General features: G+C 33.4%; 1 protein-coding gene across 2 annotated transcripts in view; it reads right to left on the reverse strand.

Moving 5' to 3' along the window:
* Nucleotides 1-14,125, reverse strand: part of SGCZ (sarcoglycan zeta) — a 680,068-nt gene that overhangs the window by 106,107 nt on the left and 559,836 nt on the right. For both annotated transcript variants that reach the window (XM_032468647.1, XM_032468646.1), the window contains exon 3: nucleotides 12,773-12,874. In XM_032468647.1, the coding sequence (XP_032324538.1) occupies nucleotides 12,773-12,874 (102 nt within the window). The remainder of the gene's footprint in view (nucleotides 1-12,772; nucleotides 12,875-14,125) is intronic.

Raw genomic sequence — 14,125 nt, forward strand, 5'->3', positions numbered from 1 at the left:
AAAAAATCTAGGAAATGACAAAGATCCATATTTGGGTAGATACCATGGCAGGGGAAAGAATTTTCATATAACATAGGGGAAACATTGAATGATGACAGAACCTTGAGAACAGAGGACTAAGTCCCCTGGAAATCTATAGAAATCTTACAGAAATAATTGGCTCATCCATAGGATATAGAACAAGAATTAAATCTACATACAGAAAATCCGAAAGACTCAACCAAAACAACTGTGGGAACTAATCAATGAATTCAATAAAGTTTCAGGATATAAATTTCTTACATTTCTAAAAAGCAAGGTGATCAAAGGCAATATATGGATTCATTCTAACAAAATTATTGCTCAGCAATGTTAAAATCAATAAAACCAAAATTATATTGAATGTAAATTTTTCTTTCTTTTCTGAACCCCTGGAAATGTCAGTATATTGATGTATCTTAATAATTTGTGACAAAGATTATACATTTTGTCACAGATGTGCTTATTTAAAGCAATTTCTGACTTATAAGAGGATGCTTATTACTTCAAAAGATATTTCAGTTGCTACGGAGATGGGAAATTAACAAGAAGAGATTGTACCTTAAATCTTTCAATTTTAAAAAATAATACAAATCAAAGGAAAATCAGAGAAGTATTATGGAAGTATGTGAAAAGGCAAAACAGTGATTATAATAAATTATGAGCCTTTACAGTGATGGGAAAGGTTATGATAAAATGTGGATAGAAATGTAGTTATAGTATTTGTGACTGGATATTATTTTGGTAGCTCTAATGAGTATACAATGAGAAATGCATACAACACTCAAGATGATATTGGTCAAAACCAGTGTTTTTCACACTAGAAGTCAAAAGTACCAAAGGTCTCACAGATTCCTATCATAGGTCAGACAGACTCTATGTCCATTTGCTTAATATTGCTTTTGGGTTTTTGGTAGTATTTTATTTGATGGGACAATCTCATATCTATGAATCATTTATAAACCATCAATCCAACTGGTAAAAATATTTAATTTATAATAATCAGCAGTAACAATTTCTGTCTTAAAAATTATGTCTTTATCTGTGCCTCAGTAGAGTGCCTTTTAATAAAACTTCTAACACTCTGTCTTAGAAATATTAAAATAGTTATTTATCTAACACATTAAAATTCAGTAACCCAAAATAATGGGAAAGAATGGGGAGCTTTTTCAGTTAATGTAATGTCTGTTTGTTATTTGCAAAGAAATGTATTTTATTAACTTGAAATAGTCAAATAAGCAAATGTAACAGAATATAGGCACTTAAGAGTTTCACTGCCTCGAGTACAAACTCCAAATTCCTTAGCATTCAAACCCTGCGTGTGTGAAGCCCTAAGCTGCATTCCAAATCAATGTCTCTGCTCCTTCATATCCTTATTCTTCAAATATTTTTTTGCTTACTCATCCCTAAAATATTTTTAAAAACTATGTCTCCTTGAATATTTTAAGATGCTATTTGAAATATTTTTGGTATCCAAATTGTACTTTTTGCAAGGGATAAAATATCTGATCCCACATATTATATATGTCTTTTAAACGTACTTGTGGAATGCTCCAATTTTGTAAAGCCCTGTATTGAGCTTATCTAAATGACAAAACATGTCTGCCACATAACCTAAATCATCAGCAAAACCAGCCTTATTTTGTATTAGAAAAATATTTGAATGTTTCATTTCAAATAAATGTATTAATATTATCCCATAATAACTAACTTATGTTTGATTTATAATTACCATCAGAGAGAAGATTTTTGCCATCCATATGGCTTGGATGGATATACGCTTCTTTAATAGTTCTTATCTAGTCACTGGTTTTGTCCTGTCTTAACTTTTTCATACCTATCTATCTATCTAACTTTTTACTTTTAATTCAGGTGCAATATATCCTTATACTCCCACTTTGTTTAGCCAGCTCCTCCTCCCCCATTTTTAACTCCTATGTCCTGAGCAATATCTTTTTCAAAGGAAAAAAAAAGAAGACTGATGACAGTTATGTCTTATTTTTGAAAAATAAGAGAAGAGTGATAGTGGTACAGACGGTGGAAAATGAGAAAATCTACAGAAGGGTCATTCTTAGGCAGATCAAATTTAGGAACAAGTACCTTTAAAGCCTGAGAGTCTGAAAACAGATCTCCACTCCTTGGTAATAAACAGTGTAACATTTTTCACTTGGCACTTAATCTATCAGGCAAAATTGTAGGCAGTGGTCAAAACACTGCTCTTATGGAATTTTTATGCCTTTTGCACTTTGTCTTTTAAAATTTAAATGAAGTGTTTCCCCTTCCCAACTGCAGAAACCATTACATCTGCAAGTTTATTGAGCATGTTATCTGAGTAGCTAGGGTCGTTAATTATCAATTTTGTGGATTGCAACAAATATATAATATTACATTTTACTAGTATTTATACATGATATATTTATCATATATTTACATATAATACCATGGAATTATACATATTATATCACATACATACATGTAATACTGTGGGATTATATGTATTTTGTAATCCCTTGCTGTAATACATTAGAAAAAAAATGAGTGTACCACATGCTACAATGTAAAATCTATTTCCTATCTTGGTTCATATCCAAAAAGTTTGAAAAATACTGAATTAATGTATCTGTTGCTAATATATCCTCTGTGGTCTGATCCCAGAATTTTGAACTTTTCCAGTAAATGCCTCTCTTCATCATGACTAAGATGATCCTGCACAGCCACAGTCAGCCCACACATGCATGCCAATATGTAACTCTGGGTTAGTGAAGAAATCCACTAGCTGGAGAACAATTTCTTTTAGCTCCATTATAAGAAACGACACTGATGCCTCATTAAAATCCCATTCACTGGAGAGTGGCATTCAATACAATGAACTCTCGTTTTTTATCTCTCATGCAAAAAAAATTCTTGAAGTGCTTAAGTACCTATTTAAAGACAAATCTATAAAGGGATTTCAGAAAAATATTTTAGAGAAAGTACAGAATGTTTTATAGACCATGAATAATAATAGAATTCCAAAAAAATCCCCATGCCCTCTGCGCGACCAGACTCTGCTAATGGACATTTCACGGTGGCTCAGGCATACGAAGCTCACAGACCTGCATTTGATCCTTGCCCTACAACTTTTGCGCTGTGGTACTCAGGTAAGTTATATAACTTCTTTGAGCCACTTGCTTTTTTCTCGCCTGTAAAATAAGTATAATGTCTACTTCATATAGGTTGCTATGAGAATTAGATAACTTGCATCTCAGGCCCTTCACATAGCAGTTAACATATGGAAATTATTTAATAATTGGTGGCCAGAATTATTCAAGATGAATTAACAGGTATTTCATGCAATTATTTGTGGTCCTTAGGGCAGATCATTCTTAACACACTGAATTATGTGGTACTATCAGATTACTGTAAGGCATTAAAAGATGTGTAATATTTACTAGCATGTCAATTCCACTCTCTATGTTTAATATATCCCTGTACAAAGTTCTCCGTGACAGGTTGTAAAAATAATAATAATAATACAGGTCTGATGCTGCACAGAACAACAATCTGAGATGATGTCTACTTCCCTTTTGTTCTAGGCTTGCTGTCTCATTATCTAACATCTTTTCTGGGGAAAGAAGTAAGTGTAGTACTAAGTGTGTACCTGTGTGTGTGTGTTCGTGTTTTGGTGGAGAAAGAGATGGGACACTACAGGTAACTGGTTTATGTTTTTGTTTATAAAAAAACAACTGAATTTGTGGTAATAAAGGAATCTTCATGTCTTTGCAAGGCTTCTGCAGTGTCTAAGACAATAGCAGTGAGAGGACAGTAGCAGCATCTTAGGAAAAAATACACAGTATGTAGAACTCCTTTTAGAGCCTCCCTACATTTCTTTGACTCCAGGAATTATTACATTTCTACACCAAGCTCACCTACCCTTTTATATTTCCAACTTCAAACTCTCTTCTAGTTTAATGAGGATTTCTACCATGGTATTTTTTTTTTTGTCTCATTCCTAAACAAGGTCGACCATGCTCAAATTATTTGCATACTTTTTCTGTGGGTACAGCCCAGAACTTCATACACAGAAATAAGAATATAGACTTCCTGGAGACTGTAAAAACTTAGTTCGGAAAATGTGATGAATTTTTAAAATTTTTAAATTTGGTAATGAAAGATGATTTTTTATTTATTTTGGACAAGTAATAAGACACATTTTAATCAGTAATTAATGTATATTCTAATAGCTCAAAGATTTTAATTTTCCTTTCAAATAAAGTTTTCAGTGGTCAAGTTAGACTGAGTATCTACAGAATTACCTAATAAACATTTTTCCTTTTACCTGTAATAATAATTACTTGTATGACTTGTTTAAAAGCAATGAATCAGCATGGGAATCTAGGTCTGAGTCGTAGTGTTAAGACTTTTGTTTGCACAATTTGAGACAGCTAAGCTGCCACATGCAAATGAGGACAATATCTCCCGTACAGCAGTATGGATTAAGTAAGGCAGTATGTATAAAAATGCTATGTGAAGTGCAAAGCTTAATGATCAAGATTATTAAAATACGGTCAGTAGTTACATAGGTGGTTTCTGTGCTTTCATCGGTGGACACATGGTTGAGGGGAATCTATGAACCACTTAAAATTGTATATAATTATTAACTTATGATTGAATTTAATTATTTCCCTCAGCTTTTAGTGGGTTCTACCAAAGACGTTTGAATTTACAAGCATTAAAAAGCACTCTGTCACACAAATGAGTGTTACCTTTTCTGTGTTCAATACTAATTTTCCTTAACCAGTATATACACATAAGCTCTATAAAAAGGGTTAGATGACTTATTTGGAGATGTTTGGTAAATATAACAGAGGAGGCTTAAGTTCATCAAAACTGAGAAACTTAGAGTCCTATTATTTCTAGCGCTGTCAGAAAGACTGTAAATATTTACAGTCTTAATTATTTAGAACAGGAGGTCTACGATTTACAGAGAGACAACTGTGAAGACACTTTTACAAAGATGAGGTGGGTAGAGGAAGAAGCAGTGACTTGAGATGTGAGCTCTGGCTCCCTTTCTGGCCCTCAGACCTTGGGAGCACCCCTTATATTTCCTAAATCTTGAGGTAACATATCTGCAAAATGGGAATAAAATTACCTACACTGCTCATCTCCCAGGGTTGCTGCTTTGACATTTAGATATCTTTTCATGGAATTCATTGAATATATTAAATAAGAGAAATAATAAAAATGACATTGATGGAGATCTAAAAATATTTTAAAAATCACTTATTTCTGACTAGACTATAATCAAGCTAATAATAGAAGAGTGGATTTTCAGATTTCCTGTTACTTGACTCATCAGAAACAGTTCTTTGCTCTATCAAACTGAACACACTTTCTTCTCCCTTCTTTCATGATACCATACTAAGTTGGTTTTCTTCCTATCTTACCAATCTCTCTATAGTCTGTGGTTGGCTCTTTTTTTTTTTTTTAATTTATTTTATTGAGAGGGGAGGTTATTTATTTATTTATTTATTTACTTACTTACTTACTTACTTAATGGAGGTACTTGGAATTGAACCCAGGACTCATGTGTGTTAAGCATGCTCTCTAACAACTGAGCTATACCTTCTCCCTGGTTCTTATACAGCTTTCCAAACTCTTCAATATTGGAGTGATTGAATATATTCAGTATTCTATCCACACTCACTTACTGATATTCTTGTCTGGTTTCACATATTTAAATTAGATAGATAGAAATATTAATATTGATACATAAAGTTTTAATTTGTCTCTAGCTTATAACCCAACATGAAATCCACACTCAGATATCCACCTGCTAACCTGAAAAGCATGCTCTTCTAATAGACAAAATCAACAGCTCCAAAATTGTGCTCATAATCTTCCCCGACTCCCTACTTTGCCCCAAATTGGCTAATAGCAACTACTCAGACCAAAAAACCTTGATGTTATACTAGATTCTTGCTTATTCTCACATCCCATTTACAATGTGTTAGCAAATCCTTACATTCTACTTTCAAAATACACTGTCTTATATCACAATGCCCATCACATAGTGAGGATTAAATGAGTTAAAATATGCAAAGCACTTAGTATAATGTTTGGCTTTCATTAAAAATAATAAGCAATGATATTTCCTGGGTTAGACTCTGTGGTAAAGGTTTTACCTCATCTCTTCTAACAATAACCGTTAACACTCAAGTCTCTAAAAATATTAGGGATTACTGTGAACTTTATTTTGCATATGATAAGAGTAAGGCACAGAGAGGTTAAATAAGGTAACTAGTCACAACTGCTAAGTGACAGAGCCAGGATTTGAAACTAGGAGTTGGACTTCAGAGATCTACTCTATGCTGAACGTTAGCTAGTATTGAAAACCATTATCTGTCTGAATAGCCATAAAAATGATTTAGAATATAACAGAAATGAAAAAATGTCCAGAAAATGGCCACCTTACATTCACAGCACCAAAAAGAACAGCTTTTCTCCACAGCACAAAAGCCAAGAGAAAAATGAATGGAAAACCCATTTCCATATGCAATACGAACCATAAAGTGATTACAAGAAACTTGCAGTGCTTATATGAAAAAGAACGTTAGGAAATGTTCCTGAGCAACACAAAGTAAGTCTTCAAAAAAAAAAAAAAAAATCAGGAGAGAAGCCATATTTCTAGATAGAAAAACTCAAAACTATAAAGATGTCAATATTCTCAAATTAAATGTAACCATAATTAAGTTTCCAACTGGAATTTTTATGGAACTTGACAGCTGATTATTAAATTCATTTGAAAGAGAAAATGTACCATAGTCAAAAGGTTTTGAAAAACAGCAATAAAAAAGAACTTGATCTAACAGTTATTAAAATCATCCTTTTAAGTTTGGTTTTAGTGCAAATTTATCAATAGAAAAGACAGAAAGTCCAGAAATAAATCTGTGTACATTTAAAGAATGTAGTATATGAAAAAAGTTGTATTTCAAATCAGTGATGGGAAAAATGGACTTCAAATCATGATATTGGGGGCTACTGACCAAGAAGCAAGAAAGGAAAGAAAGAAAAAAGAAGTAAAGAGAAAAGGAAGAAAAGAGAAGGAAGGGAGGAAAAGAGAGAGAGAATGATCCTACCTAATACTATACATCAAAATAGAAACATTTTGAAAAATTCTCCCTCTTTACTTAACAAATTAAACCACAGTTACTACTTCTAAAACGTCAACTTTTTCTTGGGACAGTCAATAATTTCTTGATTCAAGCTTACGCTAGAAACTTTAAAAAGCAAAAGCCAAGAAAAGAAATGTTACTTCGTAGTAGCATATAGTATGTATTCCTGCCTTACTTTCACCCATATCCCCAGAAGAAAAGGAGGAACATATTTGATATATTTCTGAGAAGTCTAAGGCAAATAAACTAATCTGGATAGAGGAAAAAAGGTGATAGAGTAGATAGCACTGGAAAAATCTACCAGACTGGAGGACTATGTATGTCTTTGGAAGAATAATACAGAGGCAGAAAGGGCCACTAAAACACAAAGGATTAACATAGTCCTAGCCTATTTGGCACAAGGCATTTAGTCACAGTCTAGCTTCCCCTTCCCATCAACTCTCTCTCTAGGGAAATAAAGGTGATAGACAGTAATTCCCCTACCTCAAATTGTGATTCATCAGGGATAATTCAAACCAGGTAAGGAAAATACCTTCAGTTTTAGAATTTAAAAAAGTTTTGATTTTAATAAGACCATATCTCAAAGACAATAAAATAACTAATAAGATTTAAAAGGAGACTGTAGACCTAAGGGAAATTCTGGTAAATACCCTTATACATAAAATACATGAATTAGAGCAAGGACAAAAATTCACATGGAGAAAAATAAACTAATGGCAGAAATAGGACAAAGGCTCTAGATAATAACTTACTTGCATTCAGAGGAAACATACAAAGTTTAACATAATTAGAGAAATTATGATAGCTGTGGAGGACAAAGAAGATCCAACATAAGAATTATTGCTCTCTCTGAAGACCTCAGGGAATGAAACTAAAAGATACTGAGTGATACAATACAGAACATGACCCTAAAGTGAAAGAAGTGAGGTGGCAGAAATGTTATCAGGCATCCAGGCAGACCATGCTTGTCATCAGCAGGAGAAAAATACCAGGTGTCCTGAGACTTTTTATGGTAATACTCAGTGCTAGAATTTAATAGGGCAATGAGATAACAGGAAAAGAAGGGATGGACCATTAATAACATTCCAGAAAAGAATAAAGACAACAGACAGCTTTAACATGAAATGTTTCAAGGATCAGCAAACAAACAAAGAAAACTAATTAACAAAGACATACAAGCAAGGAAGGAATGCTTTGAATAATGAACTCAGTCCTGGAGAATCCATACTAAAAGGAGGACTTGTGGTGAGAAAGGCAGCCATCTGTATGTAGAATTAAGACCAAAGTGCCAAGGCAATTAAAGTTACAGAACAGAATGTAAATATTATGAACTCTGACAAAATTAAATAATATGATTATTAAAAAAAAAAAAAAAAACCAAAACCTGAAAATGAAGAGGGGGAGGACAAATTGGAGCAAAGCTAATCACCTCAAATTGCTCTGCAGGGAGTTAATGAACACTGTCAGAAAGTAAAACATGAAACTAATGTGTCCAGCTTCCTAACAGTATTCATAATCTTTCATTCTTAACCATAAAGACAAGTTTGAAAAAGCATTCTTATGGTAAAGAAATATTTAAGGTCAGCAGTTCTTTCCAATTTATTTCAGTTTATGTTTCTTCTATTTAACTATGTATAATATACTAATGATATTTCGCAGGTACATGTCTCCTTAAATCGTTACCTTTTTATTTGTGCAGAGGTATACTTATATAACTGTCATGATGTTCACCTTATGCTAAGTTGTTTTTCCTAAGATTTTAGAATGATTTGTGTGTATGTGTGTGTTTTAACTTAAATAAAGACATTACAGTAAAATAATAAACGTCATCAGTATTTAACATCTGAATGTAAAGTGATAATGATAATAAAATGATTATAGAAGACTGCAGGTATCTAAGTGCATGGATTAGTTTGCATGGGAGAAAGAAACCTGTGTAGAGGAGATATGCCCAGGTAGCTGAAGGACACAGGGCAGGAGATGATCATGTTGTGTAATTAGGAAAGAGGTTTGCTGAACTTCCCTGGCTCTGTGGCTTTGTATCTGAACTCTATAAAGAAGAATTGAACACAGGAGGTGAAAAACTGATTTTAACCAAGAAGACAGCATTACAGTTTTGAAGCCAAGTGAAATGACTGGAAGTAAAAGGAGGGCAGAACTTTCCTCACAGCTCTGCCAACACAAGAACCTAAAGAATGCAAACATCTTTGCTATCTGCAGAGTTACTAGAACTGGAATTATCTGGTCATAATTCCCTGGCACAATATACTCTATCATGCAGGATGCTAGGATGGGGAGGAAGTGATGAGATACCACCTTATCTAAGGATTCTTGAACAGAAAAAAAAAAAAGAGAGAGAGTTGTTCAGCTAATATCAGATTAAGTTAGATAATATTTAAAGTAGTTTTAGAGAACTCATGATGCAATTTTTTCCGGTAAGAATTGGTGAAATGTAGATAATTTAACCACCTTAAATACTCTGAACTCATGAAACCCTGAGAAACATTTTAATTACATTTAAAAAACCCCGGCGATTATAAGTCTTAATTACCTGATACTGCAAATATTTTAACCTAATGTTAGACCACACGTATTAAAGACTCATTCAGAATGTTATAATATATATAAAATGTAGCCTCAATTCCATGTTCTTCAATTTTTTCTATCTAAAGAAAACTATATATTTAACTTCACAAATGTTCAGTGATTAACTGTCTGAAAATAATGTTAATTTTGAAGATACATTAAATTCTAAGATATTTTAAACATAGAATGTGTTTTTTTGTGTGCTGATACGATGGACCACTGAAAAAGTCTAATTTTTTTTTAAAGCATGAAGAAGAGAGTAAACTGTATTGGATAATAACAGAACTTCAGACATTGATAGAAATTTGGTGGTGGGGTAAGGGGCCAGTTAGCTTGTAGGGTAGAAACAGTCCGTGATTTATTAAGTTAGGGGACTCGATATGTGTGTCTGGGCAACCGCATTTTCTGACCAATAGACATTGATACCTTTCCATGTATAGGATTAAATACCTATGTAACCAGAAAATAATTTTAAATAAGAAAATTCTTTATTTCAGAGTGGAATGCTGGCTAAATGTAAAGAAGGCAACCCACTGATATTAGTGCAGGAAAACACACACACACGCAAACACATACACAAATCAAAACTGCAGGGAAAAAATCTGCATAAATCAAAATTGTTGTACTCTACTATTTTTCTCAGCTTAATTGAATCTTTATAAGTACCTTTCAAATTTAGTAGATTTCCTTATCTTACCTACAGGAACTCTGACATTTGATCCTAAAAACATTTGAATATATGAATATGTGTGGAAAGACTGAAATGTATAATGGAATTAAAAAATAATGTAAAATCTCACTCTACTAGTATTACTGAAATTTGTGTGTTCTTTCTTAAACTAAGAATTAAGTGTTTTGATAAGTTTCTACCAAATTCACTTTATTAATGAGAAAATTAAGGCTCAGGAAAATTGTGGCTGGCTTTTTAAAACAGCAAATGAGCTTTATGGCAGAGAATAAACAACTGCAAGCATTCATGGACTACAGAATCCTAACATAGGGACTGCTAAGAAAAGACGTATTTTTCTCTTTATTTAAAATATTGATTTTTGTGGCATATGCGTAGAAACATCTTCAAGAAGTAAATAAACCTCCTTCTTTCTCTGCTCTCTAGCCAGACCTCCCGTCTGACTGCTGATGGAACATGCTGCCACCTGCCTAGGCTGTACCATGCTTTGCAGGTACTGAGAGGCAAATGAGAGGAGACACGGTTAGACAGGCACAGGGCTGGGGATGTGAAAGGGAGCATAGAGATTCCACTCAATACGGTGGGTTTTAGAAAGGCTTGTGAATTTTCCCAGGGATAAGTTTAGAAAGCTCACCTGCCACCACCTAACACTTGAATAACATCAGTGAATTCTTTCTTATTTGGTCCATAGATGGAGTGAACATACTTCCCCGTTTCTCAGGAGAATCCTCGTTTACACCTTGTTGCTATACTCTCAAAAACGTTCCAGCTGGGAAGGCAAATTCTGTGACCTTCCTACTGGCAGAGGGCTTCACAATCCTCTAAACCCTATTCCCAGGAAGCTGCATCAAATTGTTCTAAAATGGCTCTGAAGATACATCTGGTTTTTTTTGCTGTTCTGGGCTTATCCATAGGATGCATTTTGAAGAGGTTCCTGCCTATGATGACTCTCACCTTCTTCCTGTGTTAAGTACTATTTTGATTTCCATGTTAAGTTTTCATTTCTTCAAATATAAAACTGTTTAATAGGGCCAAAACCAAGAAGGAATCAGTGAATAACTGAGTGGTGGTGCCTTCCAATCAGAGGGAAGATATGTGTAAGCATGCTATTTTTTCAGTATTCCTAACAATCAAGTCAAATAAAAAGACCATGTAAACTTAAAAAAATTTTTTTTGTTTAATTAGTTTTGATAGGTTAATCATGTAGGCTCAGGTGTTCATACATGTGTCTACTGCATTGTTTATTCTCTGACCAAAATCAAGAAAGTACAGTAATCTTAATACAAAATTTCCAGCACCCAGAGTAGTAAGTATAGTATATCAGGAAGGTTCACTCATAACAAAATAAAATTTAAACTTAGAGTGTTCATGAAAAAGAATCCTCTGCTCTGTGTTCACTTTGATATTTAAGGTAAAAATAACCTTGAAGCAAATTAAAAATTTTGGCTCACTACACAACTCATTTGCTAATATATTATATTGGTACTATTAAAACATGATTTTAGTCTAAAATAGACTTTCATATCTATGAAATAAGGTTAATAATCTTTCCACATTTTATACAACAAGCTTTCTAATTTTTTATTTTACTAAATTATATTCCACACATACACACATTTCCCAGGGGAAAGCCCATTACATTTGAAAGATACTAGTTTGATTTTGAAGCACCAGAGAATACTTACTACCTTCTGGGAAATAACACACTTAAGCCAAAATGAACAATATCTAAGCTATAATCTTTTGACTTTTAGCATGCTGCTGGTGATACAACACACATAAGCAACACACACACACACACACATACACGCGCACACGCACACACAATTTGAAAGAATAAATATTCTTAATGGTTTTAAATAATGTAGATCCAGAAATAAATTTAATTTCTGTACTAAACTTTTTGTCATCTCTTTTAGAAAATGCATATCCATTAAAGTTGAAAAGATGTATAATATATTGAATTAAAATAATTTATTCAAGAAAAATTCTTGCAAAAATTACTCAAAATATATCAAGTGCCCCTTTTGGAATTAATATAACAGTGGATTTTTAACGTCCATTAAAAACAAAGAGGCATATTTTATAGACTAACAGAAGCAACACTTCAGTTTAATTCAAAAAGGCTCTCTAATTTGTCACTCTGAAACTAACCTTCTCTACTGGTTTTTCAATTGTTTCGTTGTTTTGATTTCTTGAAGTAAGTCTTTAGCTTAAAGCGACTAAATGTATACTGAAGAGATAAGGGGGTGCTGTCCTCCTATTTCAAGCTAAAACATAACCTCTAAATTATCTTTTACAGTAAGCCAAAGCCAGTATCACATACCTTTCGGGAATGAATTTCTTTCACATACAATGGAAGTAGAAACTCAGATATACCTTCAAGTCGGATTCCCTTCTTGGTGACTCTCAGATTTCCCATACCATCCTACAAGCAATGAAATATAGTTCACTTTTAGGTTAATTAGAGAATGAATAACTGGCCATAATTTTCTCAGGCCTAAATTGAGGAAACAGTAAGCTCAAATCGGTGATGATTTAAGGAAAATGAGAGGTGGAATCTGCTTAATGAATGATTGCAGCAGTTTGCATGCATATAGAGGGCGCTGTTTAAAATGAACAGGAAAAGAGGAGTAAAAAGGACCTGGTATCTTCTTCCAGCACTAACAGAGACTAGGACTTATTTGTGAATAAATTCCATACTTTCTTCATGCATCAATCATTTTAACTACTTATTAGGTATAATGATACTTGCTACCTGACTATTGGAAACAACTTTCTTTGCAGAGAGACCTGAAAATATTTTTACATGACAATTATACACATATTTCTACCCTAATCAAATAGTCACATTTGTACAATAATTTTAACAAGCAATTAATGATTGATTAGTGTAAGAAAGCATGGTGTTTTAGTATTCTAACCATAGGTAAAGCCTATGTCCTCTTCTTTAGAAAATAATACTCTGTTGGGAGGATAAAACAGTATACAAATAATATTTATGAGACAAAAAATAAATAAAAAGAGTAAGAACATAGTACTGATGGGAATTAAAGAAGGGAGATTTCATATCTGGTAAGAGAGTAAACCATTTCTTGTGGAAGAGACTATGATAAAGGCCTTAAGAATATGGAGTCCCAACAGAAGATGTCCCTAGAGGGAGGAACAAAATGACCATTCTGGTCACACTTAGGAAATAGCATGCCATCCAGTCTGGCTAATGGAATACTGTGAGAGGAAACAACTGGGAGTCTGTTTTGAAGCCAGAGTAAGGAAAGCCAGGAATGCAAAGCTAAGGAGTCTGTATGTACCACAGCCTCCAAGAGAAGGAACATAAAAAGTTCTGGAATAGCTTAATGGCTTGAAATGATCAGAGTTTTGCTTTAAGTTTAATCTGGCAGAAGTACTATGTGGAGCTAACTGACGGAGTAACAGTAATAGGTGTGAGGAATGTGGTAGAAGAGCCACCTCCACAAAACCTGGTGACTCATTTTATCTGGAGATACTGAAAGGAGGGCCATTTACAATTAACCCAAGGTTTCACCACTATGCCTATATAAGGACATGTAGTGATTTTTAAAGTTGATATAGTGGAACTTGTAGGTTCAATGGCAAAAACAAGTTCAGCTTTGGGCATTTTAAATTTGAAGTGTCGCTGGGAAAAATCAGAATTTTATCC

The sequence above is a fragment of the Camelus ferus genome, chromosome 26, assembly GCF_009834535.1.
Source record: "Camelus ferus isolate YT-003-E chromosome 26, BCGSAC_Cfer_1.0, whole genome shotgun sequence".
NCBI lineage: Eukaryota > Metazoa > Chordata > Mammalia > Artiodactyla > Camelidae > Camelus > Camelus ferus.